This window comes from Trichoplusia ni, chromosome 6 (assembly GCF_003590095.1).
Source record: "Trichoplusia ni isolate ovarian cell line Hi5 chromosome 6, tn1, whole genome shotgun sequence".
Taxonomy (NCBI): domain Eukaryota; kingdom Metazoa; phylum Arthropoda; class Insecta; order Lepidoptera; family Noctuidae; genus Trichoplusia; species Trichoplusia ni.
In genome coordinates this window covers 14,726,044-14,752,445 of record NC_039483.1, presented here as the reverse complement: position 1 = coordinate 14,752,445, position 26,402 = coordinate 14,726,044, and the positions used below count along the sequence as shown (strand labels likewise).

Here is a 26,402-nt window from a genome sequence, read left to right as displayed (position 1 = left end):
AAATTTGTTCTGTAAATCAGGAAAGTCCATCTTAATATTCTGGACATTTTGCCTATAGATTTGAGTTAAATTTATAGAGACTAGTAGTGAATATTATTGAGTTTTGTGTGTTTCCATCGCCAGTTATATGGTTTTCAAGTAAAATTCCATACCAAAAATATAATTTATGTAACTTTTTTTTCCTTTTTGTTCTGTATTTAAATTGGTTTGAAGGACCTACAAACGATTCCCACATGTCACGGGTATTAGCTAGTTATATACGTAGTCGTTAAATTAGTGCCTTTCAAATATAAGGAGCATAAGTTTGTTGTATAGGACACTGTTAGTTAGTGGGTTATAAGCCGACATTTACTTTATTTGCACTACGAATCAACCGATTATATTGCACTTTTTATTCCCGTGTTTTCCTCATAGTTTGTCGAATTTACAAAAAAACAATCATATGCGGTATCTATAAAGAGGTTATCTATACTTCCAACCTCATTGAACTTAATAGATTACCGGTAATATACCTCGTGCTTAATGTACATACATCAAGTAATAAGTAAAAGTAAACGGTTGCGAACTATTTATATTTGTTTAAAACCAAATTTAATAATTTCAGTAATAATATCCCATTGTCACTTTTCCGTAGTATCTTCATCCCAGTTTATGGAGTGCGAAGCTTGTCTGCAAACAAAAATAAAGTGTTATTTTTCGAAGACATGTTCGAAAAAGTTTAATGCTTAGTAATGTTCCATCATACCGCAGTCTTCAATAGGAATACAGTTGCCTTTATCATCTCTTGCGTACCCGTCGTCACAGTAACATCTTGGTGAACAAATGTCAAAATTGTCATATTTTCTTATTGGGCAGTTGGTCTTGTTCTGTCTGTCCAGTGTGGCGCACACGTTGTCACATTCACTGGCACATTCGTAGTGTTCGTGATCACCTGGACACTTCCACTTATCTGGAACAAAAGGGAAATAGATGTTCCTTTGTCCTTTTCGTACTCGTAGGAGATTGCCGTTGTGGAAGCGAGATGCCATTCGCAAGTCAGTGCACTATAATATAATTCCTCTTAAAACGCACCCTGTACAAGCACAGATATAAGTAAATACTCACCACATTGTTCGTTAGTATAACAGCTACCATCTTCAGCTCTCAAGAGTCCATCCTTGCAGACACATGCAGGATAGGAGCGTTGGATGGATGCAAGACATAGTCGTGGGTTGTAACGATCATTGCAATTACGTTCTCCTGGGCACGGGTATATCCGCTTGGCTACTTCGTCAGATTTGCAGTTCATACCTAGGTGGGCAATGATATATTGAAACGTTAAGATTTTTGTAACGTTAATTGAGTGTATTTCAATTAGATGGTCTCTATTTTGGTTTCCGATTTTTTACCTTATTAAAATTGGTGCGTCCCATGATCAAACGATCAAAAATACAGATAAGAGAGGAGAATATATTTATTTATACTGTATATTATTTATAGTCATTTTTAAAAGAATAACTTATGGAGCTTCTTGTCTCTTCTTCCCTACAGGATTGACATTTTGAAACCATGCATCTGAGTCATTAATGTAACAATGTAAATGGCTTGGCAAACTTGGCTAATTGACAGAAAAAACAATGATTTTGAACACATTCTTTAAACAAGCATTTACTTAATTAAAAAACCAAATCAAAAGTTTTTAATTATGTTATTAAGCATTTACTTTTATAAATTCCTGATATATCAAAGGCATTAAGGGCAGAAAAAGTTAATTCTCTTAATACTTACCATCGAACCGTTCTTCTTTATGAAGATTAAAATGAAATATTTTAGCACACATAACCGTGCAACAGGAAATCAAAACTATGAACAACTTTAACATCGTGGGCTTTATTGTAGGCTTAACTTGTACTGATGTTCGTATAAACCAAATGTCAGCCGTTTGTGTAAATTACTTATTTGCTTTGCGTTTCGTTTGTTATCACTTAAGAGTTATAAACAACAAAAATTGTGCGTTCGGAAATACATATCGATTTATAACTTTAGGTTAGATCATCTAGTTCAGAATTTCTTGAATATTTTTAGGTATAACTGTACGGTTAGCTATACCCGCGACTTGGTCCCCATTGGATTGTTGAAAAAAAGTGTTAATTTTTTAATAAAACAATTCAGTTTATTGTTTAATTTGAGTACCTATATTCTTCCTTTTTTTGTCAATTTTTGAGTGATACATCTACATTCATCGGACCTTTACCAGATGCTATCAAGACAATTATTCAAGACTCAGTGTGGTGCGGCTAGGTTCAGCTAGAAAGGAAATGGAATACTTTAAATACAATTACCGCTTGTAGATTGTCTTTTATCACCCATCGTATGGGTTCTATAAGGATTTTTTAGACCTGAATACTGAAACAAAGTCTGACATGAACCTCAAGATTCATTTTTTTATGTTATATTAATTGGTTCTTCCAAAAATTGATTAACTATTATTCTGTATTTATATTGACTTGATTATTGTTTTTTCCTTATTTAATGGGCGGCTTCAACCAATCTTAATAAGTACCACAGTTGTCTATTGGAATACAGTTTTAGTCACCATCTCTTGCGAAGCCCTCATCACAGTAACATCCTTTCTTACAGGTCCAATGCTCTATAGTACAGATTTTCTGTCCGTCTAGTGCATCACACTCGAAGCTACATTCAAAATGCTCGTTAGTACCTGGACACTTCAGTTTATCTGTAACATTTAATATTGGTTACTTCGATTTGTCTAAATAGTTTGTGTTCTTTTCGAATCCTTTTACCAGGCAGAAAAAAATCAGTAAATTTCTCAAAAATCAATGAAATCAAAAGCCATTCATTCAAATTCTGCTACTAAGTTGAACTTTTTGAGGGTCATAATACATTGGATTGGTCAGGACCCACTTTCGCCCACCAAATAATTTGAGTCTTTATAATAGGGATGATGGCAATTTTTTTTTGCTAAATTTACAAGACGGACGTCTTGTAGTTTTTTGCATAATAATGGATACGTATTTTTTATTTTGTCCCGCAAACATAAATTGACCAAATTACAGTGAATGATACTTACGCGTGACGTCACGATTGAGTATAAATTTTACTCTATCGTTACGTCACAAGCCCCCTCTCCTGAACTTTAAAGCAGTTAATCTTTGTCAATAATAGTTTTTCTGAAAAAGGAAAAAATACGCGTCTCATACTTTTCAATTATCTAACTGAGGGACTAATGATATTTTTTATTTTTATACCCAGTCATCATCCATATTCAGACAGCACGAATAGTCAAGTGGCTATAAGCTAATATGCGCGACAAGCCGCGATTTTGTCCCCCTCAATAAAATGTGGAAGTCTTTAAAATAAATATTCTCAAAAGTTACTTACCACATTCTTCATTTGAAACACAAGTAATCCCGTCATTAGCTCTCACGGTACCAAACTTGCAAAGACATATAGGGGGACATAGATAATCAGCTGTTACATGTACTGGTTTACTGGTTACTGAGAAATTCTAAAACAAGAAAAGAAATTGGGTGATTTTAAAAAAAAAATGTAAGTATTCGTAACATTAAAATCAAAAGGTTTTATTTTAGGTAGTTTTGTAACTTTAATATTGACAACTTGTTAGGCGTTTTCACTATGTCATTCTTTTTTCTTTTAATTTTCTCCAGATGGTGTGTTCCCAAAAAAAAGTCCTCTACATACAATATATAGAACAGCTCATGACAATTTTATAAAAGAAGCTCAAACGATATAATTTTTCCTTTTATGAAAGTTGTTTATTTTCATGAACAAAAACAGTATTGAAAACACGAGTTTGGTCTGTTTAAACAGATCCTATTTAAGGAAGTCATAAAAGGAATATTTACCATCATATCCAAATAAACCGTGGCACATAACAGCGTAGCAAGTAATAACCAGAACGGAGAGTAACCTTGACATCTTGACCACTCAACGCAGACTAATCAAGATATAGTCTCAATTTATATTTATAGTGTTCTGCAACTCTAAGGAGGTGTTTTTCTTGTATTGCAGAATACTCATCATATAAAAAGCTATCTTTATGTTTGTGGGTAAGATACTGGGCAGGATTTTGAGGACGGGAGGTGAAGACCGCGCTCATTGGAGAGCTCAGAGCTATGGGAGAGTCCTTTGTCCATAGGATTATGATGATGATGATGATGATGAAACGAAATGTATGTAATAGAAAACGCTAACGATTGCGTTCAGAAGAATATCGCATTTAATGATTAGTATTACTTACTATTTTTAATATACGAGTAGGTAAGAAATAAAACAGTCTCTGATAAATAAAACATTTTATTTAGATTTCTATTTTCCCCTCTCAAGGAACTCGAGAGGGGAAAATAGCTAGCAAATATTGCCAATGTATGTATCATCTAGTTATATTGTCAAGTAGTTCACTCATAACTCTGTCGCCTAGCGAGTCTGCAACAAAAAATTAAATTAGGCTTTTGAATGTTTCCATCATTTTTAGGAGTCACCACTCCACACCCCAATCTCACTTTTATTTAATCAATCAATCAATTTATTTGTACCAAACATGAGTATGCATGTACATAAATGCATGTCAAATATTACATAGGTGGGTTTGAACACAGTCATGTTTTACCATTACGGCATATAAAAATAATAATATAACTTTTTAAGATCCTATAAATACTTAAGTAATTTTATGGAGCAGCAGTTAATTAGAATCTTCTCTAATATATAAAATTCCCGTGTCACGATGTTAGTTACCGTACTCCTCCGAAACGGCTTTACCGATTTTTACCAAATTTTATATGCGTATTCAGTAGGTCTGAGAATCGACTAACATCTATTTTTCATACCCCTAAGTCAACTGGATTTTTTGGACGAAATTGATTGTTTTTTTTATTTTTTATAATGTGAAAAACAACGTTTGTTAGGTTATTTAATAAAATTTACAATTTTCAAAACTAATATAAAAAATAAATTATTAAATGTAAGTTGATTATAATCATACATACCACAGTTTTCAATGGGAATACAATTTTGTTTATAGTCTCTCGCGTATCCATCGTTGCAGTAACATTGTGGTAGACAGAGATAAGTATACACTGACTCCGGACAGTTGGTCCTGTTCTGTTTGTCCAACATAGTGCAGACATTATCACATACGTCGCCACATTCGAAGAACTGATTGCCGCCAGGACACAGTAATTCGTCTGAAACATTTGAAAGGGCAAAAAATCTAAAGGATTATTTCTTCAGGATACTATTTTCTCTGAATCCCCCACGAATTTGAATAGCTTTTTTTCGATCGAGGCTTGATTGTGTCTGAGCAGTATGAATGGCTTTGTTACAAAAAAAATGTGATTGGGTGAACAAAGACGAAGTATGATAGTTAGGAGCATGGGCGTTTATTAGGGTTCATCAGCTAGAACTTTGAGAAACTAGTGTGATCCTCTTATCATCGTGATAGTATGACAACGTGACGAAGCACTGCACGGCACGTAGGTATCACGATTCTACAAAAGCAACACATATAAGAAGCTTTAGCATCCTCCTTTCTTCTACATTGCCAGTGCCCTACATGGTATGCAATAAAGCGATCCATGTGTTGAAAAGGTGTTACATAATATTAGTATAGTACCCTATGGAATATTGGGTATTAACAGTGTGAAATGATTATCAGTGTGTTAACCTACCACATCGTTCTTTAGTATAACAACGATTATCATAGCCTCTGTGGAGGCCTTCCTTGCAAACACATTGTGGTACAGCGTGTTGTACGACTGCGGGGCATGCTACGGCAGCATTGAGGCTCCCACAGTTAACCTCTCCCGGACATGGTTCCAGATATTTGAATTCTTCATCCGAAGTACAATTAGCCGATTCTATAAAAAAAACTGTTACTTTATCTCCAAGAACAATGGAGTGATCCGTTTGATTGTATTTCGTTTTTTTGCTTTTTGCAATTAATTACCTAAATCTGAATTGAAATTGAAATTATATTTAAACAATTACAGCCATACTAGACAACACATAATCCAAAACAGTTTCCACACTTAAGCAATACATTCGCGTCAAGAAAAATGTTAAATAGGTATGAAAAAGAGGAGAAAAACAAGTTTTCAGTATCAAAAAAAAACATCATCAGTGAAAATTATTGGGACCACATGTTACTTAAAATGTGGTCCCAATAATTTTCACGTGCTTTTCGCAATTCAATACTTTTCAAGTTTCTATTAGAAATAACCAAGGTTTTCTACATTAAAATAATTAATAGAACCGTTTCAGTGTCTTTACAACGCACTAACACATGCTATACCTGTTTAAAGAACAAATATTAGAATATATATACTTGCCTGCGTCAAATCCGTTTACTCGGCGACACATCGCCGTCGAACAGGAAAATAGAACCACTAATAATAATATTTTCATCTTTAAGTCACCGCACGTACTGACGTATTATATTCTTACGTCTTAATTTATATACTGTTTACCTGTTCAGTTGCCTTTTGAGTTGTTTTTGTACTGGAGATGGCTATCTTGACCGTCTTGTTATTATAATCTCAAGATCTTCTACATCTAACACGAACTAATGCTGGCGTATTAATGACGTACTAATTTAAAGTACTTCTTCATCCTGTTCAGATTTGTCCCATAAACTGTCTGTTGACTTTGAAAGCCACTCAAAATTAATTGTTGAACAGAAAACAAATAAAGCTAATTTTAAAATTTAGAACTAATTATCATTTTAAAATGTACGTTAAAAAACTCATTATCCTATTTGACCATGAACTCAAAAATTGTCTTTAATTAAATTAAATTAAAGCAATAAAAGCCGTTCAACAAAGTTTTTTTTTCATATAAATTTCTTTATTCACACAAACAAACAGGGTGAATCATACTTATAAAATCATTATGAATCGAAAATCAATAAATCATTTAATTATTTTCGAAGTCGAGTGGAAATCCGTACGATATTTTGCAACAAGGCGGTAGGTTCGGGTCCCGATTGCGACGATGTTCCAGATCCGCTTCTGAACAGCAAAAAAAAAAACGTAAAAAAATTACAAAGTGCAATGCAATACGTAAAATAATTTTACTGGTTTCTACGCGTAAGTTTCCTTGAATGTAATTTGAACAATTTAAATTTTGCAGGACAAAACAGAAAAATCGTAGCCATTATCGTGCATTAAAAAAGGGAAGCTGAAGAAAATGACGTCATGACTTTGATTACCGATAACCGGTCGGGGTTCAAACAAAATAGCTCCATCAACACGATTGGACCTATACATATGTTTTTGTCATACATACCACATTCTTCAACAGGAATACAGGTTCCATAGAGGTTTCTTGCAAATCCATCGTTACAGTAACATCTTGGTCTGCATTTTGTGTTTTCCGTATTCGGGCAGTTCGTCCTGTTTTGTTCTGACCAGCCGCAGACGTTGTCACAATTATAGCCACAATCGTAGAATTCGTTTTCGGAAGGACAAAGCGTATTGTCTGGAATTAAATATGTTTATAGTACCTAGTTTAATTTGTAAATTGAATCGTATAGTATAAGAAAGTACATCAGCGAAGACTAAGCTGCAAATTAATTATCGCAATAAGCTTATGTAGTCTAGGGCCAGGTCACTGACTGAAAGGTATTATAACTTGTACAACAAAAGAAGTTTAATTGCTAGACCTGATTTAAAAAAAAATAACATTATTGTCTAGCATTTGTTTTGTTTTAACGACTCCGGTTTTAAGGAATTTTATCCCTATATCGCGAGGGTTTCACAAACATTCAACTCACTTGCACAAAGACTTCAAGACTCGGGTCAAACATTAGTGGATCACACAAACGTTTAATCTACCTGGGGATCGAAACCGTGAAACGTCGCTATATACCAAGCCCATCAACCCATTGGATAACCAGGAAGCTATTATTTTAAGAATCGTAATCTATTCACCCAAAAATATATTTATAAAATTAACTTAGATGAAAATGTCAAATCATCAAGACTTTAATTTTCAGACGTCTCACCGCATTGCTCCTTATCATAACAGCTGCCATCATCAGCTCTGAAGAGACCTTCCTTGCAGACACATTTAGGAACACAGCCCTCGATGACATCTGGGCATTCTTTTTCAACGTCACGATTTCTGCAGGTAATTTCTCCAGGGCATTTCTGGATGCACTGGAACACTTCATCGGGTTTACATTTTTCTGGTCCTGGAAACAGTAGTAAACACTTAATTTCTAGTAAATCTTCAGTATCTATTTTCTTGCTTACGTATCGATAAAAGGCAGAGATAAAATATTTTATGCCTTGAGTGTGTTATGGTAAAAAATAAAAGAATACTTTTTATAATACATCAAAATCACATACAAAAAAATATACGAAAAAGGTGGCAGTCTGATATAATTTTTTAAAGTGTCGTTTATAGATGATGTATGTGCTCTATAATATGAGGTACAAACACATAAAAAAAGCATATTCAAGCAACGGAACAGGAAACAATTTAAATAATAATCACGCGGTTATCTAAAACACGTTATGTTTAAATTGTTGATATGCTTTTTTTTTGACACTTGCCTGAGTCTGTCATTAGCTGACGGCACATCACCATGTGACCGGCAAATAAAACTATGAGTAGCCTGAACATCTTGACTGCTTCCCGCGGACTAATAAAAGCCTAATCTCATCGCTCAATATATACGGGGACTCTGACAAACACGGTCATCGACAAAGTGAAATTCATCTAGAGGGTCTACATATTATACACGGCGTAAAGTCTCATCTCTTCTCAATTCACGTGACGGACCCAAAAGGGAAATAGTAGAGATTACTCGCGAATTATTTGTAAAAATGTAATTATTTCTGTGCTCATGTTTGTGTATTACAATCACAATTACAATATAATTTAGGCTTTAACATATGAGTATGAAGGTATATTTCTCAATGCCAGGATCCAGTTTTAGGTGGTTCCCCTTATACCTGTCATGCCTTATACCAGACACTTAGAAAACTTTAATATTAATTTAAAGGACTTGTGTTATGATGCTATTTAACAATGTTTATTTGTTTACTGTTAATATACTGTAAGACATTTATTATTAGAAGTTGCTCCAGCAAACGTTGTTTTGCCATATCAATATTTGTAGGCAATTTCGGGTTCGAAAGTTCGAAAGAATTACAAAAAATAAATAATAAAATCAAAATTGAGTTGAACAACTCTTTTTACTCCTCCTTTTTATTCAGTAATGAAGTAACGTAAACAAAGTCCGTTTTAATTGTTTAAAAACAAAACACGTTTAAACGGTTGCGTAAGTACCTACCTTAACAAAGGAATACCAATCTGCGGTTAGTTAAATTAGCTACATACATATGTACATTTATATTTAAAGTCAATGTATACAAGCTTTTAACAATATACGTTTTTGCAAATTTATACTAATCTATACTTCTATATACTATACTAAAATATAAAGCTAAAGAGTTTGTTTGTTTGTTTGAACGCGCTTATCTCAGGAACTCCTGGTTCAAATCTAAAAATTCATTTTTTGTTGCATATACCATTTATCAAGGATCTATAAGCTATATAACATCTCGCTGCGACTAAAAGGAGCAAGATACAATGGAAAATGTGGAAAAAACAGGGAAAATTATTCATCTTTGAGGGCTTTCGTTGCGTGCACTGCGAAAACGGTTCTAAATCTTCTAACCACGAGGATGAAGTCGCGGGCAACAGCTAGTCATTGATATATCAACTCCAATGATCGAGCAACTTACAACAGGAAATAAAATTAATAACCATATCTCTTGACCATACATCTTGTAATAAACAGATTATTATTTTGCTATTAAAGCTAGTTGTTTTGATTCTCCATTTCAAGGCCATGTTGTTACCATGTGTTTTATGCAGAATAAGATATTGATCAACTTTTATGAAAATGAAAATTGATCGCTCAAATTGACGATGATCTAAGAGTGTGTTCAATGCAAATTAACAGGGTAAAAAAAAAAACTGGCTTGCTGGATTCGAACTTGCGACTCCTGCTAGTCCCTTTTTCAGCTAAGCTATCGAGGTAATTGAACGATTTTTTTGTTGTTTATTGCATCGTAATGACTTATGGCGGAACTATCCATCGAATTTCGAGAAATTTTTTCTTCGAAATTATTATTGTTGCCATATCTTCGTATTTCGTTCGTGAGGAGCTCGTGGCTAAGCTATAACCGCATAAGTGAAACGCTCACAGGTTAAGCTATGCTTGACGCGGTTGTTCCGTAGATGGGTGACCATCTGTGTCATAGCGAGTTCCTCCGTGTTTCGGAAGGCACGTTAAATTGTGGGTCCCGGCTGTTATTCCTACATCTTTGATAGTCTTTATAATAACTATCGTGAGACTGAATCATTATTAAATGATGTAACGGTTTACTCACGCGTATTTATCGGGATCGCGAGTCGAACTCGAAGTTCGACTCGCGATCCCGCCGCGTCTGCTCATGATTAAGGACTCCGGTTGGGTCCGAAACTAGTCGGGCTACCCCGATAAATACGCGTGAGTAAACCGTTACATCATTTAATAATCTTTGATAGTCGTTACAGGTAGTCAGAAGCTTGAAAAGTCTGACAACCAGTCTAACCAAGGGGTACCGTGTTGCCCAGGTAACTGGGTTGAGGAGGTCAGATAGGCAGTCGCTCCTTGTAAAACACTGGTACTCAGCTGAAACCGGTTAGACTGGTAGCCGACCTCAACATAGTTGGGAAAAGGCTAGGCCAATGAATCTACGTATTTCGTACGCAAATAACGTTACTATATAAACGAAAATTCACGATAACTTATTCTAGCACAATAAGAAAAACAAACAAATTACGATAACGTTAATTTATTTAATACATTTACTAATTAAAACGAACCGAAATAGAAATAGAAATTGTGTCACTTGATGTCATATTTCAATATGCTTCGTTTGTTTTCTTCAAGTTGTTAAATCTCTGAAAATAAAAGAATAATGCATATTCATATTAAGCTACATGAAATAAAGAAAATGGAATTTTTATTTAAGAAACACATACAAATAAACATATGCCCGCAACCTTAAAAGTCACATAGTTTAGTGTGGTCCTCAAGAGTGCTATGGAGACAAGCACTGCATGGTTAGCCACGGTGTATGGGTCACCACGCCAAATCCACTGTGGCGGTGTATCGCTGGTTCAATACCTGACAAGTATTTGATTCACAAATGCTTGTTCTGAGCCTTGGCGTATTTTTGCCTTTTTGTTTATAAAAAAATATCCCGCAATACGAAAATTATATACGGTACCACAAAAAGTAACAGTCACTCTTGAATAAGGCCAAAAAAGGTGATCTTCTAAGCTAAAATAAATAGTAAATACTTACAACATTGTGATATAGGGATGCAAGTTCCAGCGCCGTCTCTTGCGTGTCCCTCATCACAGAAGCACGCATCGTTGCACCGAATATTTACTATAGGGCAAACCTCTCCTAAATTCTGACATGTTGTTTGACAGGCGCTTCCACATGCATAATGTTCATTGGGTCTTGTACATTCTGGAAAACGAAATTTTATGTTTGTTGAATGGAGTTACGACGACATGCTGAATTGATTGCTTTGCTTATTAGCTCTGTTGATCGACTACTTAGGGTACATCACTAGCGTCGTACGGAACATGCGCGAGCGATTTATGCCTGTTCCGTTAAAGGCATGAATGGGTTAGGGGACTTTTAGTCGGTGCAACGCTGGCACTACTATCCCCAGATTATGCTCTCGACACTGAAGAAATACTCCATGAACCTAATAAAAGGTATTTATAAAATTATTATTCATTCAGTCAGCCCTTTCGTGTATTCAGATAATTTTCTGGCTTGGCCCACCCTTTTGTTTTGGTGGTGTCTTTTGGCTTTCGTTCTTTTGCTGCTAAACTAAAATTCTATTTTAGTTATAAACTATTCATTCTCAAATAGAGACTTATGATTATGGTGGCAAGATAATGCACGAAGAATTGTAGATATCAACTATTAATTCTCAAATAAGGACTTGTGATTATGGTAGCAAAGAAGTGTATGAAGAATTGCAACGCATTACCATGTACATGACAATAAAATGCGGATTATATAGTACGGCGGCTTTGGTTTAGTCAGAGTTATACACTACCAAGAGGAATCCTATCCAAAAAAAAGGTAACAAGGTCATACTTTGAGAGGTGGTAGGTACCCATTTTTTTTTGTAAGGCGGGAGAATCCTCTTGGACATCCACTCCCTCGGGGGTGGAAATGGGTAGTGTCAGACTTTTACCTTTAACCTGAACCGCCGTACCACGTCATCCGCCTTTTTGTGTCGGTGTATGGCAATGCGTTGTAATCATTCATACACATGGTAGGCACCCTGGGAGTAGCAGGAGGCTTATACTGAAATAAGTTTGGATCAGAGAAAAATATCAAAAAACGGATACAATTAAATGTTAGAAAGTATTTTGTACTTACCAATTGACTGGCTTACGCACAGGCTCACACATAGTGTCAATAATATAAAGTATTTGAACATGTTGACGACTCTCTTCGCTCTGATAAGGTAAATTAATTTCCTCTTTATTTTATACTGTTTTTCAGGGTTCCATGTGATAAGCGTATAATTTATACGCGTATCACATGGATACCGAATCGCACAGTTGATAAAATAAGTTAATAATAAAAGGTAGTTTGTTTAATATAAGTTTGTTTGTTAATCGTTTATTAAGTTTGGCAGTTCATTGTATAAAAATTCCTTATTAAGGTCGTCGAGCCCATTACTCATGTTGTTTGGTTTAAATCAAACAGCTGTAGTATTGTGCTTATTGATTTACTCAAATAGAATTTGGCAATGATGTTATAGTATAAAACTATAGCATCATTGGAATTTGGAATGTATTTTTCCATTTACATTTTTAAAAGACGTGTCTTGATTCCGCCGGTCTTCAGTCCCTTCCAACTAAGCCGTAGTTAAAAGAGACGTTGAAGACGTGGTACGTTAAGCCAGAAGTCGTGACTAAGGTTTAATTTTCTCCATTGTATTTTACTGCAAATGTTATGCTATGTTAGTCAAAAACTAGTTTCTATAAATAAATCCCGATTCATACAAAGAGATATTATGACTATAAGCAGAACCAATATGAAATGGCAAGTACTTACCTTTTTGACAGCTTAAAGGTAAAAAACAATAATTATCTTACAAAAACACATCCTTGACATACATCTTCATTTAGGCAATTTTCTATCAAAATACGTTCATTTTCATATTCACGTTATTTACTCAATTCGCAACATTTGGAATGAAAAATGGTTTTATCTTTTCTACTGAAGGAGCTTCGTACAAATTCAAGTTTATTGGTTTCCATGCCTTTGGGACACAACGAATGGGACACTAATAATAACAATTTTATAAAATAAAATTATAAACTAAATTTTAAAATGTTTTGCTTGAGCCAGAAAATATTTCTTTAAATATTCTTGCCTACTCTTCCTATTTACTATTTCTTATTGATTTCGACCTGGGTTCCAGGACAGTAAATCGCTTCCCTGGGACTAACTGAACTGAATTGCAAGGCGGTTTTCGTTGGTTATCATTGTCGATCCTGGTTTACAGGACTTGCAATGATGGGCAATGACGATGATGGGTCTGGTCCCATAAAAGAAAAAGAAAGATGTCTTCAGGTGTGCGATAAAAGAATTCAGTGACATTTCTGTATTAAAGTTACAAACTCGAACAGAAAAATGTATTGAAATAAAATAATATATTATCATTTAGCCGAGGATGCTTAGTTAAGAGCTTCTAACGTAATGTGGTAAGTGAAATACAAAGCATATTGTCAAAAAATCTTACGTTAAAGAACATAGTCATTATCTATTTCGTTTTAACAAAGACTGTGAATGTTGATTAAAGTAATGCTACGGAATCAAACAGATTCATGACAGTTCAGACGCGACTTATATACCAGGTACTTTTCTGTTCCCGCTATTTGTGTCATCAATACTGTTGTAAATACCCATTCATCATCATCATCATCTCAGCCTATCGCCGTCCACTGCTGAACGTAGGCCTGAACGTACGTTGTAAATACCCATTACCAGTCTTTTATAGCACATACTCCGAGTCTTGTTGACACGCACAAATCTTGTTAACTTTCAACAAGGATGGATACTAGATACTGTTATTGTTATCTTGCTTTTATTGTTACATAGGTCAGGGATTTAATTCAGTCAATCATCTCAGTCTAACGCTCTCCACTGCTTGGACATAGGCCTCCCCAAAATTGTGCCACAACACCTGGGCTTCCGCGTTGAATTCGAGTTATCAGGCTAAAGGGTGACCTCCTCTGCATTTTCTGATACATGTCTTTCACTTAAGGTCTCAGTTAATAATAAATGTTCAAAAAGTAACTAGCCAAAAACGTTTGAAAATAGTTCATTTTTATGAGTGACGTGACGAGAAAACCTTATTTTAAGTTTCGTATTATTATAATACCGGTATTATGACAAGGGGTTTTCCCGTAGACTACCTCGTTATAGTGACGTCAGCTAGAACAAAAAAGCTCGTGACAGTTTAGGTCAGCGTTACGTCACTATGTGTCTTCCTTGGATATTAATGACCTTAGAATGTCTTTCTCTCTTCTTTTCACCGTAAAGAGACAAAGGCCTCATAACAAAGCAGAGTAACTTATATTGAGGTTAAAGTGAAAATACGAAATTGTGGAATATGTTTATTGCACTAATTTCACTATAGTCCGATTTTTAATTCGAGGCAGTAAAATGACATTTCCAGTGTGGCAGGTTTTTAATTCCAAATAAATAGTGATGTGTTAGAATCGACTTATTACAATCAAAAGTTAGTCGAGCTTACATTTTTTTATTCAGATATCAAATTAGCTCTGTATAAAAAAATATATTTACGACAATTAGTCAAAAGATAATATTATGCACGGTGACTGTTTTTAAATGTAAAAAAAATATTAATTTAAATTTATAAAATTAAAGCCAAATGCGGTGCTGGTATAAGATGAAGCACCTTACCATGCAAGAAAAGTCGAGCGCATCCAACACCAAACTGGATGAATTCAAACATTATGCAGTGGTTGGATGAAAAACAAATTTAATATCAACTTACAATTATAAAAGCTCAATTAATAGAAATAGTAATTTTTGATACATAATAAAATAAAGCATGACTAAATGTCATCGTCGTAGTAAGATTTCCAAACATCACTATTGTAGCGGGTCACCCTTTTTTGTATACATGACAGTTGCAATTGTCATTTTACTGCCTCAAATTAAAATCGGACTATAGGTATCGTTGTTTTTCAAATGTCAGTGGTAAAAAATATACAAAACCTCATATGTACATAGCATATCATTGGAAAAAACACGCGGAGCTATTTTTTTCCATCCGTGTACATTAATCACGAGACTATGATGACTAATAATACGTACACATTGCATCATTGCTTTGTTAGTTTCTTTGCAACATGTTCATAACTACAACTTTAATAAACATAGATTTAGAACATAGATTTGCCCCATCGGTTACAGTTTAATTCGCCTTATTATAAGGATTTACATATATGTATGTTTTTCCATGCAAATTTAATGTAAGCCTACCTAATTTTGAAATACCCAAGTACTTCCCCTTTTGTTTACCAGCGTCATCACTGGTTAATTGCTTTAAGGCATGAGAAATGGGTCACAAGTCAAGCGTTAATTAAAAAAAATGTCATGTGGTGGACGATTATTTATTTATACAATAACGGTTTGCTCTTTTATTGGAGTCACCCGACTAGTTTCGCAAATTACCAAAAAGTGACTCGACTGTCCGTCGTGTCGCATCTGTTGCCTCGGATACTAATAAAGGACACCGGTTGGGTTCGAAACTAGTCGTGTTATCCCGATAAATACTTGCGAGTAAACTGTTACAAAATAAAAACAAGTGGAAAACTATGCTTTAGTTATTGCCGTCGGTGAATATCTAACTGTGAGATGAGTTTGAAGGGTAACTTTTATAAAGTGTCTTTTAATATAAAAATGATATATTGTGGATATTCTGTACAAAAGTTACTGGATATACCGATTTTCTTAAGACGTACCGCATTGTTCAATAGGAATACAATTATTTTGTTCGTCTCTCGCGTATCCATCTTCGCAGTAGCATTGTTTTATACAACGATACGGTGTTGACGGACAGTTTGTCTTATTCTGTCTGTGTATTGTTTCGCACGCGTTATCACAGATGCCATGGCATTCTAGGTTCTCGTGTGCACCTGGACACTTCAGGCTATCTGAAAAAGAAGGAACCGTTATAAGGTAACTTTGACCTGTTAATAAGTCGGTCATTTTTATACCATGCTTGCTTAAAAAAGGATCCATGATGCTAAACATTTGTCTTAGAACTTTTTATCCTTGAATTATTTAAAGTCAACGCTTTTTAACTTCGATCGAACTTAAAATTATAAACGCAAAACACAGGAATTTGTTATACCTGGGGATTGAACCCGCAACACGTCGTACCTACATATTGGCAATGGACGTGATAGAATCATACATGTCCCTCGGCTGTCCATATAGTTCAAAACACTCACCACATTCTTCATCAGTAATACACGAACCGTCCCGGTTTCTCAAGCGGCCGTCCTTGCAAGCACATTGTCTGTAACATGGTGCATTAATCCAGGCTGGACATGCTATCCCTGGATCGCCAGGTCGTCTGCAAGTTTTTTCTCCCGGGCATTGTAAGCACTGGACCTCTTCGTCTGGCCTACAGTTCAGCGGGGCTAAAAAGAAAAAAAAAACCCGTCTTTAACATAACTTTCTTAGATCCCGGAAGATTATTCGTTTTACTCATCAGCATTGTAGAAAACTAAAGCTGTTATTAGTGTTAACAGAAGCTGAATGCGTTGCATGACGTATTCAATATAAAAATAACATCGTATGTAAAGTTATAATAAAGAGGTTCCAACCATAAGTAACTAATTGTGTAGTGTCACACATGTGACCCATTATAATGCTTTAGTAAATTTTGGGGGACATATACTCACTGTACGCTAATACGCGAATAGTATAAAGATCACTTACCTTCATCATATTCAAAGAAATTACGACACAGCGCAATGTGACAGCAAAACAAAATGAAGAATAACCTTATCATGTTGACGGCTTGAAATGAACTGACAATGATTTAGTTCAACTTTAAATTCATAGCCACTTGGTTAGCGCACCTGAAGCTTAAGGCGCGAAATCTTGTTTTGTGCTTCTATTATATTCCATGAAGGAATATAATTAGGACTGCACATAAACTTTGAATACATTAAATGTGTAACCAGGACGGAAAAACCTCTAAAATTGAGAGGAAATAAATAAGGATATTGGAAGGTATTTTTTCGGTTAGCAATAAATTTAACAAAAAATCCAAGCTCGAAATAATTATACACAGTACAAATCCAAATTGGGAAAAAAACATTAAAAATAGGTCATTTGCTTATGTTGTTTGGTGAGTAAATTCTTTTAACTAGTTAGACAGAAACCTGTTTTGAACTTTGTATGACGCTGTTTTTAAATAACTTATTTGTTGTATTCGTGAAGTCAGGGGAAGCACCTCGTCATTGCCAATGTCACGTTTGTTATTTTTGTGTCGTCGATGGTTGATTTGTCCTTTGCCTTTTACTGTTTCGTAAATAGTAAATATCGGGTAATAGTTAAAATATATTTATATTATATATTAAAAAAAACACAATTGATTTCTCTTATTTTTTTATTGCGCACAAAACATAGCATTGTACTTTTAAATTAATATACATTTATCCTCTACTAATAGCTACATTTTAGCATAGTTTCCCCTATTATTGCTAGAAGTCTTATTTCACTGTTTCCCAATACAATCGGGTGAACTAGACATTTGTGGGCACTGGCATATAGGTATACAGGGTGAGGTCTCATTAAGCCTCAAGTATCCAGATTGGCAGACGCAGCCAGGCTCCACTTTTTGATCTGCATCACATTTGAATTTGGCGACTAGAGATATGCACGTGTTCGGTGGACATCCGACCTTTTTGCTAGTGAACACTTCATTTTTGTAGGGGCAGATTGGACCTAGAACAAAAGATAACATTTGTTTTAAAATAAGACAGGTTTGAGACAATCTTTACTAACGTTATTACTCTATTTTACTCGAGTTTGTAATGGCCGTATGCCGAATGCCATATTGGAATATCCGATAATCTTTATTAATTTACGACTTTATTTTCAGTCGTCCAAAATGTATTTTGACTTCCGATACGCGGGTATCAAACCATTTGAATGTCGTTTATTTTTAGAATAAGTGTTTGTAAGAAAACATATTAATAATAACAAAATACTGCTTTATTTGCGCTTGTTGATATAAAAAGCATCTTATCGTCTTTATTTTTTTTTGTTTATAATACAAGTCCTATTATTCAAATAATGCCAAGTCTTACCTCCACACTCCTTGTATGAGACACATTTTCCAATTTCGTTTCTGTAGTCATCCTTCTTACATATACATCCCCTTTTACAGGAGTTTTTGTCGTATCCCGGACAGGGGACGAGGGTGTCTCTATCGGTGCAGTTTTGTGGCTGGCACGTTGCCTGTGTACACGAAGAGTATTCCTCGTTGGCTGGGCAAAGATCCGCTGGGAATTCATCAAAGTATTGTTTTATCGAAGAAGTGGAGCATGGTTGAAACCTGACAATTAAAAATGGACCAAGTGCTCAATAACTAAGGGATAATTTTGTTTGAAAAGCTTTTCATTATTTACATAAATTTTGCCGCCTCTCATAAACTGCTGATTCCTAGAATATCCTTATTATTACAACTGTTAACATCTGCAAGAAGGGAAAAACAAAAGGAAATCTTACTGCTATTGAAATAAAGTTCAATTTTAAACTACTTACGACATTGCTCATATGGGGTGCAGGTGCCATTGACTCTTCCATAGCCCTCTTTACATTGGCATTTTGGATTGCACTCCAGGGTTACACCTATCCTGAACGGACACTTGCCGTTTACCCTTGGAAGAGAACACTCGTCGGTGGGACAAAGCGGTGGGCAGGATTTATATTCCTCGTTTGGTCGATCAGAGCAGTCAAAAGGGGCTGTAAATAAAAATGTATCTTGTGAGGTAATACTTAGGGCATATTTTATTACTTTTCAATGATGTAGTTGTAGGTAATGTACAATCAGCAAAATGCACATGATTGGATACTTTAGCTTGGATACTAACAAAGTGACGTAATTTATATAGATCTAATATAATTCTTTTTTATTTAATTTTATTCGATCTAATAAGGGGAAATCGTTGTGATTAGTTTTGATTTTAAGACAGTTTTCTCATGGAGAGAAGTGGTTTTTTATTCTTCTTAATCATGAATACACCTTTACTTAAAATAGTACTTACGACAATCTCTCGTGGGGATGCAAGTACCGTTGCTTGATCTCCTATAGTTGAATCTGCATTTACATTTAGGCTGGCAAGGTTCTGGTTTATAGCAGTAATCTTCAACATCAGGCGCAAACGGACAGTAGTCGGAGTTGCAATCCTTGGCGCAGTTGTCCAGAATTTCATTATCGAAACAAGTGATGTCTGTAAAGAAGTTAAGGTACATAAGTAGTCGATAGCTTTTAGTTTTTTTTTATTTGCCTCTGAAGAAGATTAGCAGTTTATTAGAATTCTTAAACCTTTTTTGGAAAATAATCAAAGAAAGCGCCTAAGTTTTTGCAAGGCCACTTCGATTTTACAGAAGGTAAAATTTAAGTGAAAGAGTTTTTTTTATACCCTAGTAGCTACCAATATCACTGGTTGAAACTAAGGTCGTAGGTTTAAATCCAATTACGCACCAATGTCTTTTCAATTTTATGTGCGTAGTACAAGGTAATTACGACTTGCTAAAAACGGTAAAGAAAAAAATGTCGAGGAAACTAGCACACCCAAGCCACGTCAGATGCCGTGCAGTCGGTGCCCACGGGTGTTTAGAACCGACACCGTTTGACACATTGTATGTCAATCATACGAAAATAAGCTTAAACTTACTTCCACACTTGTCTTCTGGTACACAAAGCCCTTCGTTTGTCCTCAAAAGGCCTTCTTTGCAGACACATGCACCTTCACACGGTTCGGGGCTGTCAAAGTTAATGTAATGTCCTCGTTGAGAACAATTCGTTAGTCTTCGTAACGCTTGACTACATGCGACGTATTCTTCGTCGTTTGGACACACACCGGCTGTAAACAATCATTTGGATGTCATTAAATTTATAAAGACGTGTTTTTTTGTCTATTAACATTGAAAGTTCGCGATTAAGATTCCTTTTTAATACGAAACAGAAGTCGACGTCATATAAGTAATTAAGTGGCATAGCGTAGAAAATTCGAATTGATCCTAAAAGATTTTTGCCAAGTTGTTGCCAAAAATCTTTTTTCCTCATGGGACTAGCATTTTTGGGATCCACCAAGTCTTTGTAATTTGTTTGATACGGATAGTTACACAATAAAAAGGAGTAAGAATTTATAAAAGAAGCAATATTTTAGCTATTTCACGTTAAAAAAAACAGGATCAACGACTCAGTTCAGTAAGTTCTAACAAAGAAAAATAGGGACGAATTAAGAAACTCCTTGTCGAAGTTAAAAAAAAAGTAAAATCGTTTTGCCAAAAATCTTACCGTAACACTGATCAGCCGGTATACAAGCTCCACTATCATCTCTTAAGTAATTTTCTTTACAAACACATCCTTTTATGCAGCTCCCCGCTACGATGCCAGGACAGGGCACTTGGATTCCTCTTTGAGAGCAATTCAATGCTCTACAAACCCCTTGCGTACATTCTGACCATTCTTCGTTAGCAGGGCACACGTTATCTGTAATTTGAAAACATTTTATTAAAAAAGTAATAAATAAACAAAAACACATTTGTTTTGGAGCTCATTCTAGTCAAATAAGTTTGATTACTTTCACACTTTCTTCTGGGACACAAAAACCGTCTTCACTTCTCAAATATTGTTCTTTGCAAATGCATCCACTATCACATTTTTCTTTTGGTACATCTGGACAAGGCACATGCTGTCCTTTTTGGAAACAATCCTTGGCTCTACATATTTTTCGTTAATTGGACAGTTATTTACTGAAACGATTTTTCTTACTGGTGAAAAAATTTGAAACTAAATTTTGCTACAAGATTGTGGTTGAAGTAAGATGCCACTATGCCCAATGTAATTTACGTACAGCTCTTTTAAGTCCAATTTTATATTACAGGCACTGTTATCTACTGGTATTGAAATATGAAATTTTGTATGGGTACTCACTTTCACATTGGTCTTTCGGTACACATGTGCCGTTTGCTGCTCGCAAATAGTTTTCCTCGCACACACATCCCTTCAAACAATTTTCTGTTTTGATCCTCGGACACGGTATTGATTTGTCCTTTTCGGTACAACTGAGTGCTCTACATTCACCTTGAATACATTCCGAATACCTCTCATTGGTAGGACAGACACCAGCTGTAAAACCAAAAGAACTCATGGATTATCTCTATTTCAATAGCGACGAAACCATTTCATCATAAATACCGTCACAAATATTTTATTTAATGTAACTTACGACATTGTCCATAAGGCACACACGTTCCATTGTTTCTCCAGTAGCCTTTGATGCACCTGCATTTTGGGTTACAAGGTAGAACTATGCCGATATTGCCAAAGAGAGCTGGGCATTTGCCAGAAGGTGAAGCTTGACTGCAGTCGTCAGTGGGGCAGAGCGGAGGGCAAGCATCAAACTCTTCATTCGGGCGGGCGCTGCAGTCGAAGGGAGCTGTGAAAGCAAGGCTAATAATATGAATTACTGTCAATATAAAATTATATAATGTAGCTAGTACTTTTGCGACTAGCCACTACATGCCACACAGTAGCATTTCTTCCCAAGTCAATTTACAACACTATCAATCTATACTAATACTAGCTGTTGCCCGCGACTTCGTTCCCGTGGGTATAAGTTATGATTTATACCCGTCCTGTTTTTTTCACATTTTCCATTGTATCTTCGCTCCTATTAGTCGCAGCGTGATGGTTTATATTTATTTATTTGATTAGGCAAACCAACTAAATACACACAAAGACATTTATAGTACATCATTACATATAGAATAGCATTGCATGCATCTAAATTAAAGGTAAGCACAGCATTTTATAAGGATCCCACTAGGTATACAATAATAATTAATATAAACATGGATAACATTGTGATTACAATCATTCTTATATAATTAAATAGTTTGTTTGTTTGAACGCGCTAATCTCAGGAACTACTGGTCCAAATTGAAAAATTATTTTTGGTTTGAATAGACCATTCATCGAGGAAGGCTTTATGCTATAAACCACTCGCGACTAATAGGAGCGAAGTTACAATGGAAAATGTGAAAAGAAAACAGGGCAGGTATAAATCATAACTTATATATTCTACCCACGGGGACGAAGTCGCGGGCAACAGCTACATATAATTAAAATAAACAAAATTTAATGTATTTTTCAAATGACACACTAAAGTATGTAATTATTGTGTTGCTTCTGATTCGCAAACATTCAAGTTACTTGCATAGATACAGATAGTACAGGTGGAATATACAAAGTCTTCTCCAGACATGCTTCTACGTGAAAGCGATGTCGATGGTCCACTTCAATCTCTCCAATTTATTTATATTTTACATTGAATATGTAATGTTAGCTGCAGGTTTTGAAGATATGCAGTACTTACGGCAGCTAGTGGTTGGTATACATTTCCCGTTCTCATCTCGTCGATGGTTGAAGGCACATTTGCATCTGGGTTTAAGACAGACTGTAGCTCCTATGCAGTCAGCATTTTCATTTTCCTTCTTAGGACAATAATCATTATCACATGGACCTGGACAGGTGTCTAATACTTCGTTATTACAGCACTTCGGTACACCTAAGCAAAAACATACATTTAGAAAGGTCATCTTTCAGCTTAGGAAAATTATACTTCAGAGTTTCTACTACTTAAAGTTCAATAATTAATTTTGGCCACTTTACTCATGCAAAGTTAATTCATTAATATGGTCTTATAGGACGTCCGACACCTAGCAACGTAATGCAGAAGGTTACGGGTTAGGATTACATTGAAAAAGTTCGTTCCTCGGATTAGATTCAAAAAGTCGACCGTTCGGCTTTAGAAATGTATTTATCTGCTATGAAACAATATAGACTTACATTGGTCCTTAGGTATGCAAGTCCCGTTATCGGCTCTCAAGTAATCAACTTTGCAGACGCAGCCCTTCTTGCACGATGCATTAACTGGATCCATTGAACGGACTCCCTGGTTTTCCTCTTCCGCGCAATATTGCGGCCTAACTATTGATTGGATACACGTGGAAAACTCTTCTCCTTTGCCACATCTACTTCCTGAAATTTTAAAGAAATATTTAAACTAATAGTGTATTAAGTACTTTGAGTATTACATGTGTTCATTTGTCCATAAAGGCTCTGGGCCTCTGTCTCTTGAAGTAAGACTTTTACAGTAGTAGAAGCGAGATGGTACCGTTTTGTTGTAGAGCTGCATCTTTTGTTAAGGACTGCACAAATTGTAGGTACTTAAAGCGGTAGTGGTTATAAAGTTTGATTTAAAGGTATGGTATAGAGTCTTTAGCGGCTACGATGCAAAAATGAGTGTTCAAAAAATATCAACAGTGGTTTAGATTTCTTTTTCATTTATTTTTTAAATCCAGTTTGCAAGGATACCCGAGTGACATTGTCTGTCACATCAAAAAGCCTATGTGCGCTATGTGTCGCGGGCTCGATCCCCATGTGGGACATTAGCATAGCAATTGTGTGGTCTCGAATGCTTGTTCTGAGCCTGAGTGTATGTTTGTAAATAAACCCGCGACACAAATTTTAAATGCCTTTACAATAAGTAAACTCGATTCAGCTAGTTACACGTGACAAGTTTTTGAATAAATGAATTGTACTATTAAAAAAATATATCAAAATCAATAAAAATTCGAAAAAACAATTACTGTATTGTTTTCATACAATTATTTGACGTAAGAATCTATTCAACGTATTGTGTGAAACAGATTTTTTTATCCTTTATTGGGTGATATCATTTATTGATTTGTTCACACTTGTATACATGTTATAGAATAATTAATTACTTAAAGACGTCATTTTTTTACCGTTACATTGTGTGTACGAATTGTTTTTTTTCAGTTTTCGGCAATAGTATTTTTAATATCTACCGATACGAGAAAAGCAGCATAATAAATTATCGTTACTACCGTATTTGTTATAAAAATCGTCAAGCTTTTTGACACGTTAATAATATTTGAATAAAAAAATCGAAGAACATTTAATTCAATTGATGATTCTAAATGAAGCTAAACTAATTCAGGGGAAAATAATTAGCATATGCTCGTCGTACTCGGTCTTTTGGTGACAAACAAGCATGGAAGATAAAATTTAAACATATTCAATTTTAAGTATAGTACTTATTGACTAGTGTAAAAAATATGCTATTACTGGTAATAAAAAAAAGTCTAAGTTTATGGCTATATCACGTTTGAATATAATCACGATACAATATTTTAACAACTGATTACTGACTGATTCTATATTCTATTTTCGTTTAGTAACTCAAAAGTGGGACGAATTTTTTGTTTAAAAAATAAACTGGGATTTTTTTTTTGTAAAATAGCTAAAATAACTTTTACGGTTATCTGGAGCAGATTATAATATGTGTTAAGACCGCAAATATTCCGATTACTGAAATTCAAATCCTATAAAAAGAAGTTAAAAAAACAGGAATTTGTGACACACGATCCTTTGCGGAGATCGAACTAGCGTCACGTTAATCACTTCGTCCTTGCCGGGGTTACCTTATGCCATTACCACATGGCGTTCATACAGTCAATATATTTAATCAATAATCATGCTCAAACCTTTCCCAATGGAAGGTTTTTGCCCAGCAGTGGGGTGCGGGCAGCCTCGTAATATTATTATATTATTTGTATCTCACTTACCTCTTCGACATCTTCTTGGTTTGGTGTGTCTTCTTCTCCTTGGTGGAAGAAAAGCAGCGCGTCCATGGCCACTGGAAGATTTTTCTACTTCACTTGAATTGCTATTTTCCTCGCCTGAACATATTTAAAAGCAAAACGATTCAATTAAAAAAAAACTCATTTTTTATTTAAATTATAAGACGACTGTCAGTCCTTTTTATCGAACGGTTCTTAAAAAACGTGACTGTAAAAAAATGATAATTCAATTAAAAATTTAAAGCAAGGCCTAACATCGCCTTTTTGGCATAAACTATTTACTTTCGTTCATTAAATTATGTTTTAATAAAATAAGACGCGTATCTTACCTGAACTTGAAACTAAAACAAACACATTGGCTATTAAAACTAAAACAAGCAGTCCTCTGACCTCCATCGCGACTTAGCACCGTCTGTTCGTACGTAATTAACTTACTTTATATATACATACAAACATATACATATTACATAGTTGTATTTTAGGGTACCGGCGACTAATGCCTGATACAAGTGTAGTGACGTCACAATTCTGCCGTGACTAATAAAAAATGTAATTTTGTATTCGTACAAGACAGCGGATTTTCCTATATTGAATGGTTTATATATAGCTATGATTTCTTTGAATGTAGTAATAGAAATAAAAAAATACCTTTTCCGCAATGCTCTGTTAACGTCGCCATAAGAAATTTGTGAATACAACGTATAATTGCTTTTTCGTCATAGTCACCGTCTTAAAATTATATTTGTCAAGAAAACAAAATTAATTCAAAAACAATAAACTTAAAAGGCATTGTATTACATGTTTTAAGTACCCGTCAATGAGTTGGTTACCATGGTACTGAACCCGTTATCATCGTTCGTATGATAATCGCAAAACCGGATTAATTTATTACCACCTGTTACACGAATTGTTAAAGAGTATTTAAGTTTGTTTACACATTACATTTTTTATTATTCTTGTATGAACATATCGATGTTTGTTAAGGGGTAAACAAAATGTAAGTACAATCGTCTCTAACTTTTTGATTAAGTGACTTTACGATAACTTTCTTACGGACAGTTGTTATATTTACTACTAAGAAGCGAAGAAAAGAAATAAATACTTTAAAAATCATACACAGATTCATATTAAGAGACATAAGTCTAGAGCTATTTAGGGTTCAAACCAAGGATAGAAAGCCTATTACGCCGCCTCGCTATCTATCCATGTGTTTGCCACCGGGATGTATATCATGAACCGAAATTGCCTAAACAGTTGAAATTTATTTATTTATTTAATTATCACACTAATCTACCATTACAGGTTACTTAACCTAATGCGGTAG

The 26,402-nt window shown here is 34.9% G+C and overlaps 4 protein-coding genes across 4 annotated transcripts; all 4 read right to left on the bottom strand.

Moving 5' to 3' along the window:
• Positions 1-555: 555 nt before the first annotated feature.
• LOC113495111 (SCO-spondin-like) lies at positions 556-2,093 on the bottom strand. The gene is made up of 4 exons (XM_026873705.1): positions 1,768-2,093; positions 1,105-1,290; positions 746-949; positions 556-669 (listed from the first exon to the last, which is right to left on the bottom strand). Exons 1-4 carry the CDS (start codon positions 1,859-1,861, stop codon positions 650-652), a joined length of 504 nt encoding a protein of 167 aa, XP_026729506.1. The 5' UTR covers positions 1,862-2,093; the 3' UTR covers positions 556-649.
• Positions 2,094-4,301: 2,208 nt separating this feature from the next.
• LOC113495109 (von Willebrand factor-like) lies at positions 4,302-6,682 on the bottom strand. Its single transcript, XM_026873704.1, has 4 exons — positions 6,351-6,682; positions 5,691-5,879; positions 5,010-5,207; positions 4,302-4,446 (listed from the first exon to the last, which is right to left on the bottom strand). Exons 1-4 carry the CDS (start codon positions 6,424-6,426, stop codon positions 4,394-4,396), a joined length of 516 nt encoding a protein of 171 aa, XP_026729505.1. The 5' UTR covers positions 6,427-6,682; the 3' UTR covers positions 4,302-4,393.
• A 170-nt stretch (positions 6,683-6,852) lies between these two features.
• Positions 6,853-17,411, bottom strand: LOC113495178 (zonadhesin-like). The gene is made up of 7 exons (XM_026873787.1): positions 17,105-17,411; positions 16,612-16,803; positions 16,112-16,311; positions 8,577-8,676; positions 8,024-8,212; positions 7,306-7,497; positions 6,853-7,028 (listed from the first exon to the last, which is right to left on the bottom strand). Exons 1-7 carry the CDS (start codon positions 17,175-17,177, stop codon positions 6,934-6,936), a joined length of 1,041 nt encoding a protein of 346 aa, XP_026729588.1. The 5' UTR covers positions 17,178-17,411; the 3' UTR covers positions 6,853-6,933.
• A 351-nt stretch (positions 17,412-17,762) lies between these two features.
• On the bottom strand, positions 17,763-25,496 carry LOC113495108 (zonadhesin-like). The gene is made up of 12 exons (XM_026873703.1): positions 25,408-25,496; positions 25,064-25,177; positions 23,259-23,450; positions 22,786-22,977; positions 21,637-21,846; positions 21,342-21,536; positions 20,703-20,897; positions 20,077-20,265; positions 19,444-19,629; positions 18,941-19,141; positions 18,484-18,678; positions 17,763-18,118 (listed from the first exon to the last, which is right to left on the bottom strand). Exons 1-12 carry the CDS (start codon positions 25,472-25,474, stop codon positions 17,889-17,891), a joined length of 2,166 nt encoding a protein of 721 aa, XP_026729504.1. The 5' UTR covers positions 25,475-25,496; the 3' UTR covers positions 17,763-17,888.
• Positions 25,497-26,402: the final 906 nt, after the last annotated feature.